Source organism: Amia ocellicauda, chromosome 2 (genome assembly GCF_036373705.1).
Source record: "Amia ocellicauda isolate fAmiCal2 chromosome 2, fAmiCal2.hap1, whole genome shotgun sequence".
NCBI lineage: Eukaryota > Metazoa > Chordata > Actinopteri > Amiiformes > Amiidae > Amia > Amia ocellicauda.
Genome location: NC_089851.1, coordinates 35,931,021 through 35,945,225, shown reverse-complemented (window position 1 = coordinate 35,945,225; position 14,205 = coordinate 35,931,021). Strand labels below are relative to the sequence as shown.

General features: G+C 38.2%; 1 protein-coding gene across 1 annotated transcript in view; it reads left to right on the top strand.

Moving 5' to 3' along the window:
• stk17a (serine/threonine kinase 17a) overlaps positions 1–14,205 on the top strand; it is a 36,116-nt gene that overhangs the window by 9,358 nt on the left and 12,553 nt on the right. Inside the window, exon 2 of the mRNA XM_066723370.1 lies at positions 9,060–9,272. Within this exon, the coding sequence (XP_066579467.1) occupies positions 9,060–9,272 (213 nt within the window). The remainder of the gene's footprint in view (positions 1–9,059; positions 9,273–14,205) is intronic.

The following is a 14,205-nucleotide window of genomic DNA, read 5'->3' as shown; positions in this document are numbered from 1 at the left end:
TGTTCATTGGCTAAGATAGTGTCAGTCTTGTCAAAGCTATTCCTGCTTTTTAGTGAACAGCTTTACTCTTTTTCTTTCCCTGCCCAGGGGCTGTGGAATTTGCAGGGGCACGGGGGAATAGCCCTGCCACATTCTGGAAATTATGTGGACTGTTTCCTTTTTTTTTCCTCGCCTTTAAGCTATGAATAATAAATTGCATATATTTATCACTCCTACATAGTTTGACTATCCTTTATTTAGTTTATTCTTCTTACAATCTTCATAAATTGTTACGTTTCATTGAGTTAATTGAAAGACTGCACAGAAACACTGTTCTCCTTATCAAGAACTAAAATGAAGACGTTAAACTTTCATTGACAAAAGGGGCGAAAAAAGAGGGTAGTTGTCAATTTATTTATACTCAAACCAATCGTTCTCAACATGACTTTGTTGGCTGGCAGTGAGCAATCTAAATGATTATTACATTTCCATAGATGCTTACAAATTCCTTCATGGACAAGGCCCTTCTTATCTTGGAGAACAAATAGTTCCAATACATTAAAGGGGTTTATTTAAAATATATGATGTATCCACTTTTTACACTTTTATCAATATTTTTTAACTAACTTTGCGAATCTATTTTAAAAGTCGGAATATCCCAATTGACTGTACTTGCATGCTCATTCTGTTGACATTATTTAGAACAGTTTTTGATGTAGGTCTGATTTACAGTTCTTCTAACACTACAAAGGTTTTAATGATTAGTCCCCAAGGCTCATTTAGGAAATGCTCGATGACTTCATGAGATCAGTATTCAACAATGTTAAAACAGTTTTGTTTAGAAGAATCTTCATGGTTCAGTCTCCATCATGTTTTAATCTCTAAAATGGGCTGTTCCAGATATTACTAAAGCTGTAAAACTACATTTCATTAACTAGGCCTACATGTGTAAAACACGTTTAAGTTGATATTTTAACCCATTTTATGATCTTAAGTGCTTATCACATTAAATATGGTCAAACACACTCATTCCGCAGTGTAATTTCAGTATTAATATTCTGCCCATAAAATAAGCCCTTATGCATCTTTACTTTCATTTACATAAGTGCATTTTTACTGGGATTTCTAACGAGGTGCATATTCCTTATTTAACAAGCTTTAGGGGGCTTTAAAATAAACAGTTGTGGTTGCAGAATGGACAGTCTGGCTGAGTATCACTTGATACTTCTTATCCCCTTCCAATATTGAAACATTTTGATATCCGCTGGCTCTGCTTCAGTCTAGTTCTGCTAGTGTTGCTGAAAGTCATTTCACTTACTACCTTTGGACTGGATCCTTCTGGGAAAGGAAGTAAACCAATGTTACCCTTTTGTATTTGTATTTATTTTTTGCTAATAATTTCTAAATAGATGGCTACACGCACAGTCCATTTGCTCAGAATAATCTAAACCTAAAATAGTTAAGCAAACAGTACAACAAGCAGTAGACCCTGCAGTGCAAATCTTAAAGGGGAAAACCAGAGATAGCCAGAATAATCTGGGATTTACAGGGGGGAAAAATGAAATGTATGCTAAAAAATGAAGTGTTTGTACAATAAAATGTTTTCCACAACGAGGTGCTTATTTTTGGAATAAGGTATGTGGTGTTTAAATTAGCTGTTCATGATTGTGAAGGATCTAAAGGAGTGAGCTTCCACACTCTGCTACTAATATCTACTTTAGCACGTAAGTTGGAGACTCTTTTAAATATATATCACCATTATATTAACATACATATATAATAGCATTTCTTAACAGAAATATTTGTAACCGCATTTACCACTGAAACATTTAAATGCTCTTGCAGCCCTAGATTTTAGAGCCAGTGGAGCTCCAGATAATTACAGAATTCAAATCCCTCCTGTCAAAAGACACCATCAGCATCTGCTTTTATTCTTCACAGACAGCTGGAAATAAAACCAGCCCTGCCAGACCATTCTCCTGTTGTTTCGAGTGTCATCAGTGTGAAAGAATGTGCTTCCCAGCTCAGCACCAAAGTCATTGTGTCAAAACTGTATTTCAGGACACTTGCTCTTCCACTGGCCTGTGGAAGATGACCTCTGAGATTCTACAGGAAGGGTTGCATTTACATTTAAAGAGCTTGGATTAAAACATTTTCTTAAGAACCCAGCTGGGTGCAGTACTCCTTCCTTCATGCTAATTCTATGTGCTTAGGACTGAAGGGTGAATGTGGTTCTTGGTCTTGGGTTATATTACAGCAGATGAGCACCAACACACAATACTGTGTTAGCTTCCCTTCAGATCTGATTAGCAAGACTGTGTGAGAAATGACTGAAGGCAAACAGAATGTCACGCAGGTCTGAAGCACATTATGTGGGGGTGAAGCCTTGTACGAAATTGTTTTGTTTTCCTTCGACATCTGAGATTGAATGCAGGCTTCAGTCTGACACACACAGTGCTGTTTTTTTTTTTTTTTTTTTTAAGTTGGTATCCAACTGACCCACATTTTCTTCCATCACTTCAGACTACTTTCTAAGAAGTTCACAGACCGAATAAATGAAAAACACTTTAAAGAAATAAATCCTGTGACTGTATTGAAGAAGGAAATACACACAGAAGAAAATGTTTTTAAGTTTTGGTCATGTTTTGGTCATAAAAAGAACATAATTGCTTATTCCTGTAAGCATTTTATTACATCATTCATTCCATACAGTGCATGACGACTTAACCAGGGCAGCTGCTGTACTGGATAACATTGTGCACTGTAGTCTATTGCATTTCTGTTGAAATTAGTTTACAGTAGATCAACCCAAGCAGAACTGTTCTGCATGTCAAAATGCATCATACTTTCTTTCACAGGTTTCAGAATTATCCATAGCACATCCTGGATTTAGTCATTATATACAATTCCAATATTTATGTATTTGTTTATTTGTCTAAATACAGTACTAGTGAAAAAAGCATTTTTGATACCATTCATGAGTGATTTGGACTAAGTACTGTGAAGAAACTGTGCATACAGAAAGTCATAAAGTAATACAGGACAGAGGCTGTTGATAGTTTTAGGAACAATCTGCCAAATTGCCCACCTGAGGAAAAACTGAAGAAATATTGCCCGTACAGTGAATTCAAACTAGGAAAGCATTTAAAAGATTTTTGTCTTGAAATGCCATTCATTAGTTGATATTTGTTTAAGTTTTTTTCTGGTCATTAGCATGGTAGTGCTGCATTATGTTGTTCTTTATAAGTATGAAAAGAGAAGGCCAAGAAATCCTACTGTAAGCTTTTGGCAACAGAGTGACACTGGGCCGAAGCCAGTCCGTCCCTATTAAATTAAATGGATTTTCAGCATGGATGGCTGCCACTGCAGAAATGAGTATTCAAATAAAGATGCCCATTACTTTGACTATAAAAGGGACAGGAAGTCTCTAGCATGACTGGTCTTCTTTATAGGAAATTGTAGTAGATAATACATGCCAGGGACCCAGTTATTTCAATAGTTTCATGCTGGTGAACAATGCAGTACTGATAGTTGTTAATCTAATGCAGTTTGCTTAGATTTAGTAAGAGGTTAACAATTGGAAAGCTTATGGCCGTCAGTCTGAAATGCGCTGCTAAGTCACATTACAATCTTTAACACATAATGGCAAACCAAAAAAAGGAGCTATTATCAAACTTCTTTTAGAAGATTATGTCATTGCAGACTTCTGAATTAACAGTACCAAGTTCAAAAGCTCCAGCCCTATTTGAAAACATATAAACCCGGCTTCGGTATGCCTGTTATTGTAGCGGAGGAGAGCTGACTGATATGGCTTGACCAACTTCACGCAGAATTAGAGCCGAGGCATTCTGAACATTCACCTCAAAGCCCAATTACTTCTCGCTCATGAACGCCCGACATGACGGGCCCGGCGTTTCCATTTCATTCTGCAGCTATATCCAGCATCTCCCTTTGGAATTTCACTTTTTGCATAAAGCGATTATTTGCATTCTTGGACCTTTCATATGTGTCATATTGTAAGCATTCAGCCCTGTGACAACATGGGCAAGTCAATAAGTTATTAATAGGGTACAGTGTGATAGAAACCATTGCTCAAGTCAACTATTGTTAAGGCGCTCTGTGGCAATTTATTGAGAGAGGGTCCTATTCCAAGTGAAACTGAATGGATTGCTAATAACATTTGAGCTCCAGAATATGACTAAGCAATCCCCTATCTCTGTTCTCCATGTCACACGCACAAGTGAATGAAAAAGGTGTTCCCTTGTTGGTTCAATAGGGCTCGTGCAAAGATAATAAGTGTGCTATCTAGCTAACTCAGATGTTAGGACTGTTGCGAATCAATTTTGCACATTAAAATTGCACTGTCATAGGAGGTGGTGGCAGAGTTTCTATTGATCTTATTCTTATTTATCCAGGGCATTGTCATATTACTTAAATTAGCAGCAGCATGTAGTACTTTTGTATACTGTATCATAGCTGTGGTAAATCTACATTGCATGATTTGTACCACAATCACTTATGACTACTTGTGTTACTCCAAAACATTTCTGATTTCCAGAGGGCAAATAATATAATATACTTTTTTAATTTGATAGATTTTTTTTTTTTTTAAGAAACAATTTTTAAGCTTCAGGAGTACTTTATTATGTAATGTGAGGGACGTTTCTTTTGCAGAGCACACAAATAATACAGGATGCCAGCAATGTTCCTCTTTTCAAAGAGGCCAAAGTACACCATTCAATAAAGCACAATCTGAATTACTGATTGACTTTATGGATTTTGGGCACTACAATATAGGCTAGAAAATGTGTAATATAGTATATATTTATTCTTATTTAGTATTTCAATGCAAATAATATTTATTTGTCTTCATTAGAATATCAGAAATGGAACAAATGCACAAAAGTAGCATCGTTTTTATTACTCAAATACGTCAAAACAACAAACAAAAAAAACATGATGTTCCACTAAAGTCCTTATGTGGGTATTGCCTTAACTATTTGAGTGACATCCCATGTTATCGTACAAAGCATCATTTTTGTGACCTGAAAAACGTCTGGCTTGCATTCTCCCTAATATGTTGGCTAATAATGTTTCCCCCTCAAAATTAAAAAATTAAGGAATTGCATCTTTGGTGCTTTTCTGTTTGGGAAGAACAGTTTGCAGGTATTATGGTAGCCTGTTTCTTGTAGTGTAGCTTTACTCACCATACGCCCTCTAATCACTTTCACACACACTTGGAAACGCACCTGGCCACAACCCAGTGCTTTGTAATGACTTAACTGGATTTACAGTAATATGAGTTAGCTTTCCTAAAGGCAGGAGGTGTGGTCTCTGTGATTAATGCTTTAATCAGATTGCAATGTCAACGTCACTGACCTTGCGTGGAGCGACGCACCTCTTCTGGACTGCCTTTCCTGGGGGTTGACTCGTCTGAGAAGGCAAATTTTAAAAAGTTGAAATGTCTTGAGTTACAGTTAAGCATGTATCCATTCTCATTGTCGCAGTATATGTTACTAAGGGTTAAAGAGAAACAAAAAGGTTAATTCAATGAAAGTTCAAGTGATCTGCATTATCCCCCTGCCAGTCAAATCGGCTGCTGCTCAGAGATTGAATTGAAGTTGCTATAATGAGTTCCCAGGGGACAAGCCTAATTGATCAGTCTCATTGATGAATTTGATAACCCTTGTTGACTTGAAGTTTGACTGGGAATCACAGATATGCGTACATTTGTAGTGTTCCACTAAGTAATTTTGGACACTCCTCAAATCCACACATGAGTGACAAAAAGAAAAAGGAAAAGAAAACAGTCCCTTGCACACAATCAGCCCTGTTATAAAAGGCTTTCTGTGTTGATGATCGCCTTATCCTCATCTAAATAAAACATTCTCTCCAACCTTGTGGCAACAAAAGTAGGAGCTATCCTTTTAAAGCACAGAGTTGTATTTATAGTATGGCTAATAATAATAAGGTTCGAGCAGCAGCCTTTTCAAATATATTGATACTGGCCTCTTTCTAGAGAGCAAAAAATGAATATTTCTGTTTTTACTAGGGCCTCAATTATAACGGTTATAATCAGTGTCAGATAAACGGTCATTAGTTCAGCAGAGGCAGTGGAAATGGTTTAAAAGAGCCCATTCAATGTTTTTTAAATAAAGGTATTAAAGAGAATTAGGCCTTTGAAGGCAGTTTTCCGGACGCCATGAAAGCCAGGATCAAATCCTAATCAATTAACATTACGATTGACTTAATCTCCGACTCCAGCTGCTGGATGTAAATTGATCAGAGCCATACTGAACGGTGTCGTCTACAGAGGTGAAGAGCCCAGCGGTGTAACCCAGACGGAGAGGATGATTCATTGTGAAGGGTTCTCAAGGGAGCAAGACGGTCTCTGATGTGGCATGCGTCTGTGTCTGATATAATGATTCAAGGCTTGACCCATGGACTGTCTTCATGAAACCAAGTATACTGCATTCATAATACAGCTTAAGATCAGAATGTTTACTTTGATTAATACTGAATGGGGGAATGACAACTCTTGTGCCATGGTCTTGATTTGTACGTTGTATATTGTGTTTGAATTGATAATGTAAGTAGCACCACATGGGGATTTGATTTGAATTGTTGGCCATTAACTTTGTATCACTTTTCAATTTGATGAATAAGATGCATGATAACCGAATCTGTCCTATGCTCCCACTTAATCCATTCTGGTTCTTCTTAGGCCTTAAGCTGTGGACCCTCAGAGATTTTTCATTTACAACAATCTGTCATCCTGTAGGAGTTTTTGTTTTTTTCTTCCGTGGCCAGTGGTTTATTTTTTACATTTTGTATGAATTCTCATGCTATATTCTTCCATGGTGTGAAGCACTCTATGGCAACCTTGCAAAGGCCTCTATGCCAAATAAAATGTGATTCAATTTACATTGTTCATTAAATTCTGCAGTAAGATTGATTTAAGATCGCCTTCTGTACATTAATCCCAACTTTACCCTCTATTCTTGCATTAAGTTTGCAGCCTTCACTTACCTGGGGAAGAATATATATTGTATATTATCCCTATGGGGTGACTTACCCATTATATCAACTTCAATCCACTTTTTTTCCTGCAGCTCTACTCTAAATGGCTGTTGACTCATTGTTGGTTTAAGGGCACTATCCATCCCTCAGCTTGTGAACTTCATTTACTACATTCCAGTGTTACTATAACTGCAGTTGCTGTACTTTAGTATTATTCTTGGCAACTCTGTGATTTTCATTGCTTAAAGGCAGCAGCCAAATGACAAAATAGTAATAATAATTTCAGAGCCTTTATTTATTAATTGAGTGGACTCTGTTGTCATGTACAGTAAATGAAAAAAGTCTGTTTTACTAGCCCAGGCACAGCTCTCTGTGTGTGCATACGTGGCAGTATGTTCACCCAATCTGTCTTGTTTCTCTTTTTTGTTTTTCTTTTGGCACAGTGTTTATGCAGGTCTCCCCAATCTGGGTCCAGACAAGGGAACCTTAATACATTTTTTGTAATAAAAGCCTATATAGTGGTGTTCTCTTAGTTGTTGGATTGTTTCCCAGGACTCTAGAGATATGGGGACTCGGTTACTGTATAGGGAATTTATTCTTGTCTGGTTCAGTTAATGCCCTGAAGCTTAATGATTGCATTACCCTGTATCAACTGGATACTATTTACAGAACTGTTTTGTTCTGCTACTAACATATTTTTTATTTTTACTTAAATTTGAATGTTGCTCTCAGGACTCCTTCTAAACCACGTTTACATGCATCTTTTTGTCAGTCTCAAACTGTCTCCTTTTCTCTTGTTATGAGATGCCTCAGACCAAAAAGCTGAATTAAAATAATTTCATGGAGTCATTTCAAGTAAGCTTTTTTTTTTTTTCTTCTTTTCTGGGCAGTGGACTGGACAACCATAGTCACCATAGGCAAACAGCCCATTAAGAGGATCAAGCCATCAATAGAAATAAGCAAAGTTGACAAAATTGGAAATATTATGCCTCTTCCAATATTTACTCTTGTTTTCAGTTCTAGTCAAATGTTCTTGTAGACTACAGGCCTTGCAGACCAATTGGTTACAAAAGAGACATTGTGGTGGACTAACTTTTAATTCAAGTAAGTTACAGAATTTGGTTTCATACATCACTCATCAGTTAAGTGTTTCCAGGGAGGAACAATACCTAGAAACAGGAGGAAGAAAAGAAAAACTATTTAATGCATCGCTTTATCGCCGCAAGCCATCACGGCACTGTGTACAAAATGTGTTTTTCACACTCGTCTGGGTTGTGTACCTTAGCTGCACAGAAGTGGGTCAACATACAAAGCAGATGGTTGTATGGACAGAAAGGGCAACTTGGTTTGGAGATGACTTCATCCATCGGCAATTCAGGGAGACAAAAGGATGTTCAGCTCCCTTAATAACGAGTGTGCCAGGACCCGAGTTCAAGTCTTTTCCTTTGCTGTGGATGAAAGAGCTCTCTGAAACTCACTGTCTATGTCTGAAGAAGTGGGTGGGGGCCTGTGTCTTGGCAGTCGATTCTCTCTTGTTATTTCAAAGCTGAGGGTTCAACTGCTTTACCTGATGAAGTGCTTTGATATTTTTTAAGTTTTATAGCAGGACAAAACATTTGGTGTTTCTATTTTATTCATTATTCCATTATTTGATAGTTTCTATTGGAGCTTTACTCTAAAAATGAAACAATCCTATAAGTATGTATTACCTTCTTTGGATTAGAACCATAAAGACAGTCACTTTTCTAAGAAACATATCATTTTCTGCGTAGCCACAGTTTTTATTTGGATTTCATCATTTGATGTCAATAATTTATTAACTGCTTCTTATTCATTGAAACATGAGGTGAGCACAGATTTAGCAAAACAAATAAGCAGTGGTATTTATACCGATATGATGTACAGTTCTGTATATCTATAAAGGGAGACTTTTACATCTACAATTGGGTTATATTTTGAGTGTTTACTGGGAACAGGATGGTTCACCTTACCATATAGACATGGTGCTATGCAGGGAATTGTTTGTTTGTTTTTTTGATAATTTATTTCCTGTTTTTCAGAGGGAAATTTGCAGTAGTGAAGAAGTATGTGAAAAAAAGCACGGGAAAGGAGTATGCTGCTAAGTTCATGAGGAAGAGGCGAAAGGGACAGGACTGCCGCATGGAGATCATACATGAGATCGCTGTCCTGGAGCTTGCCAGGGCCAGCCCCTGGGTCATCGACCTGCACGAGGTGTACGAGACTTCCACAGAGATGATCCTGGTCCTGGAATAGTAAGTCATTCAGATATTGTCATCCATTTTACACATACTGTACATGGCAGTGTTATTCAATTCCAGTCCTCAATGGTCATACTCCAGCAGGGGTTGGAGGTCTCTTGAAATCATCACCAGCATTAGACATAGAAAAGAGCTTTGGTTGTGTTTAAGTGAATAATTAGTTCAAATAACAATAACAGAACTCGGGTAGAATGAAAACCAGATGCACTCTGGCCCTGAGGACCGGATTTGAAAAACATTTAACATATAGCTGCAGGCCTAGGGCAAATAGAAACCCTACATTCTGATATTCAATTTTCTATTTTGTGGATCCCAAATTATTTTTTTCTAAGTGGTCTTAGGTGAAAAAACATAACTTATTCACTTATACACAGGTTTGACAAGGTGGGAGTCAAGCAGGTCTAATGATATTCCCTCGTGGTGTTAATAGTTTAAAATGGAAATGTTTGCACAAGCGTCTGGCTCCAGTCTTGGATTGTTTACCAGCTTGCCCTATCAGGAATGTCATTTGAGAGGTGTTTGTATCGCCACATGCTATGGAAATACAGGCAACTATTTTCTTGAGAAATGACTTTGCATAAAATTCACATGCATTGTCCTGTTTTTAGTAGCAGCGTAAGTCAGGCTCATATTTCTGATTGCTTCTGTTAATGAAGGGCAGGGATCCCATTTAATATTACAGAGATGTTGGCAACACAGAGCACATCATTGATTTTTCACTCAGCTCAGCTCAGTCACTATTAAAGTTCTGCTGAACACCTCACCCCGACTCTATAGCTTCCTTCTGAGACTTTCAAAAATAATCCTGTTTGTCATCTGAAAAATAATACTATGCATAATCACCTTTCTGCTTTGTTAAAAACTAAAGAATTGCATCATGCATATTCCAACACCTTCTTGTCATCAGAGTATGGAGTTTCCTAGTTTTAGCCCCTCTGTGACATACAATGTCATGTGCTTCAGCAGACAGTAAATATCTCGGCACCTTAACAGTCAGATAACAGGAGGGGATGTAAATATGTAGGCTAGAATGCACATATCAAGTGTCAGAAACAGTCATAGGCTGACATTGAAATGTTTACCAGGTTTCAGCTGCACTGGGAGCTCATTGACATTTTATACAGTGGTACTGTTGTGCTGATCACAAATACTGTATAGCTGTTGCCTGCTTTGATAGTCCATGTTTTGTTCAGATCAGATTAGGCTGTTGTGTGCTATGCCTTTTGTTTTAAGGTCAGGACAATTGCTTCCATGTGTGCACTGTGACATCTTATCATATTCTGCTCTCATGCTTCCTGTGCTGTGTTTGACTTGGAGGTGGACCAGAATAACGTTGCCATTGTGAAGATTTTTGTGTTTATCTTTGTAATGTGTGTAATTACAGAGCCAAGCCAGTGACAGATCTAATATGTTAATGTAACTGATAGTTTAGACATCCATCAGATTTGATTTAGGAGAAGCATCTGCTTATATTTTCATGCTTGATTAGAAAGGTGATACAAAACTATTTTAAATACGGCTACAAAATGCCTCAAAGCATTATTAAAGTAGATCGCTAAATGCACCTTTACATCTGAACAACCAATGATGGCCTGCAAAATAAGTCTCGAGGAACAAGTCAGCTCTGTGGCCAGAGACTGTGGACTAGTGTGAAAGCCTTGAAAGGCCAGTCGGGGTAAAGGTCAGTTGTGGTATTTTAATCTGTAGCAACAATGCATACAACCACCCTGGCCATGGAAACAGTTTAACTGCCTTTGTTTGGGGAAGCTCTTGAGAGGAGCAGCCTGCGTGTCTGAGGATTGTTTGGTCATGGGAAAGGAAGATGTCAAGCCATTTTCCCTGTGGCCCCCAATACATTCAAGCCAGGCCAAACCTAAAGGTACAGCAGCCCTCTGTGAGGTGAGCTTGTCTCGTGGTTTCAGGAATCCTTTTGCGTGTGGCTCCTTAGCCCTTTCTCAGGGCTCCGTTCCTAAGCAATCCTAACAAGGTTCATTGGGGAAACCACACTTCACAGTGGATAGGCCGCTTCATTTGCTTTTCACATATGACTGAAAGCAAATGAATGGCATTTTGTATGGGAGTGAATTCAAGTTCATCAATAGATTCACAGTCCCTACCCCCCAAGGGGTTGTCTCTCTCTCCGTCTCTGCTGATCGCTCTCTCTCTCTTCCCCCCCTCTATTTGTTAATGATCGATGTTGAGAACATTTTGTAGAATGTTGTAGAAAACATTTTCAGCTAAAACAGAAAGGATAATACATTTTTAAATCCCCCAGTGAGAAAGTGGGGTTATGAGGTTTGGTCATCTCAGCAACTGTTTGCATTGTTACATTTGCTACAGTTTCACTGTCATCTGGACAACAGGAGATTTGTTCAACTTCTGCAAAACTTATTTTTTTATAAACCTATCCCTGAGTGTAATTAACAATGGAGATATGCCCAAATAAAAAAAAAAAAACTTTCTTTTAAATCTGGAATCCTGTAGTGCTGAGTTACTCTGTGCTGCAGTACAGTGTTACAGTATTAAATCTCCAGCTGAAAATGGCAGCAATATCAATGGAAATACAGTTAGGTCCATAAATATTTGGACAGTGACACAATTGTCATCATTTTGGCTCTGTATGCCACCACAATGGATTTGAAAGGAATCAATCAAGATGTGCTTTAAGTGTAGACTTTCATCTTTAATTTGAGGGTAGTTACATCCACATTGGGTGTAGGAATTACACCCATTTTTATATGTGGTCCCCCCAATTTTAAGGGCTCAAAAGTATTTGGACAAACTAACATAATCTTGAATTAAACTGTGAGTTTCAATACTTGGTTGCAAATCCTTTGCAGTCAATGACTGCCTGAAGTCTGGAACCCATAGACATCACCAGATGCTGGGTTTCTTCCCTGGTGACACTCTGCCAGGCCTGCACTGCAGCTGTCTTTAGATCCTGCTTGTTCTTGGGGCGTTTTGCCTTCAGTTTTGCCTTAGAAATAAAAACAAACCAATCAGAGAGATGGCAAAAACAGTTGGCCAGATCAAGAACACCCTCCAGGAGGTAGGCGTATCTGTGTCAAAGTCAACAATCAAGAGAAGACTTCACCAGAGTAAATACAGAGGGTTTACCACAAGATGTACACAGGAAACAGGAAGACCAGATTAGTTTGCCAAAAAACATGTAAAGAACCCTCTACAGTTCTGGAACAACATCCTATGGACAGATGAGACAAAGATCAACTTGTACCAGAATGATGGGAAGAGAAGAGTATGGAGAAGGGAAGGAACTGCTCATGATCCGAAGCATACCACCTCATCTGTGACGCATGTTATGGCATGGGCGTGTATGGCTGACAAGGGAACTGGTTCTCTTGTATTTACTGATGATGTGACTGCTGACAAAAGCAGCAGGATGAATTCAGAAGTGTTTAGGGCTATATTATCTGCTCAGATTCAGCCAAATGCTTCACAACTCATTGGACGACGCTTCACAGTGCAGATGGACAATGACCCGAAGCGTACTGTGAAAGCAACCCAAGATTTGTCGAATGTTCTGCAATGGCCAAGTCAATCACCTGACCTGAATCCAATTGAGCAGCATTTCACTTGCTGAAGGCAAAACTGAAGGCAAAACACCAAGAACAAGCAGGAACTAAAGACAGCTGCAGTGCAGGCCTGGCAGAGCATCACCAGGGAAGAAACCCAGCATCTGCTGATGTCTATGGGTTCCAGACTTCAGGCAGTCATTGACTGAAAAGAATTTGCAACCAAGTATTGAAACTCACAATTTTATTCATGATTTTGTTAGTTTGTCCAAATACTTTTGAGCCCCTAAAATCTTTACCAGCTGGGCAGATTTAGACCAGATGAAAATGTTGACCTACCTGCAAAACGTAAACTTCATTGCATTCTGATTTATAAGTAGTAGAAAATGGATTTCTGACAGTAGAATAAAACTCTATAGGATATAGGTTTGTACTTTGGGATTCGTGGGTAGGCCAAACTTTTGATTTGCTCTAACCCTTAGAAGAAATAAGCTATTGGGATCACCTGCAAGCTTAAAAGCACAAAGTGGAACATCTCAGTTGTTACAGTTCATTGCGTTACTGATGCCATTTTTTTTAGTTTCAGCTACTCACATAGGACACAAAGCAAAATGAATGGCATGTTTCAAGGCTTTTAATTTGTATGGCCTTGATGGTATTGGACTTGTGCATGGTTTCAATGCTACAGTAAACTTGCATTTAATTAAAACATAATATTGCCTCAGGCTGGGAGCATTATTAGACATAATTGATTGCTGCAATAGATTAACATCCTAAATCAAATGCAAAGGCACTTTACTAGAACGGTAGTAAAGCCACTTATCTGAATGAAGGTATAGAGCTTTAAACTGCATCGTGCTTAAATACAATACAGATTTTACATTTAAATAAAGGAAGAAAACAAGTTATATATTCTATAGAGTTTAGATATTGCAGTATGAGATTTGGATGCTGAATGTAACTCCATAGCAAAGTGGTGAAGAGTTAATGCAATCATAAAGTGCACACACAGGAGACACTTGTTTTTGTGAAGATGTTTCAAGTATTTACTTTCTTGTATTGCTGTAATGGGTTCCCAGTTAAAACTAAAACTTTCTAGAGAACTTCAGTTCTCTGACATAGCCATAAAATGAAGCTTTGTTAACACAATCATTACGCTGTTTCCCTGAGCCGGTTTTTGATCAAGACTGATGGTGTTATATTTTAATCTGTACATTTGAAAACTGCTGCTGCCCGGCTCAGTCTGCATTTGTAATATGGTCCCATTACGATCCAGACAAATGGGAGTGTAGTCCACGGCAAAGAGGAGGCCTCTGAATGTGAACTTGCATTAAAAAATGAAATTTAATAAAAAAGGACTTAGCCCTGGATTGAAATGATCCTCTGCGAATGGC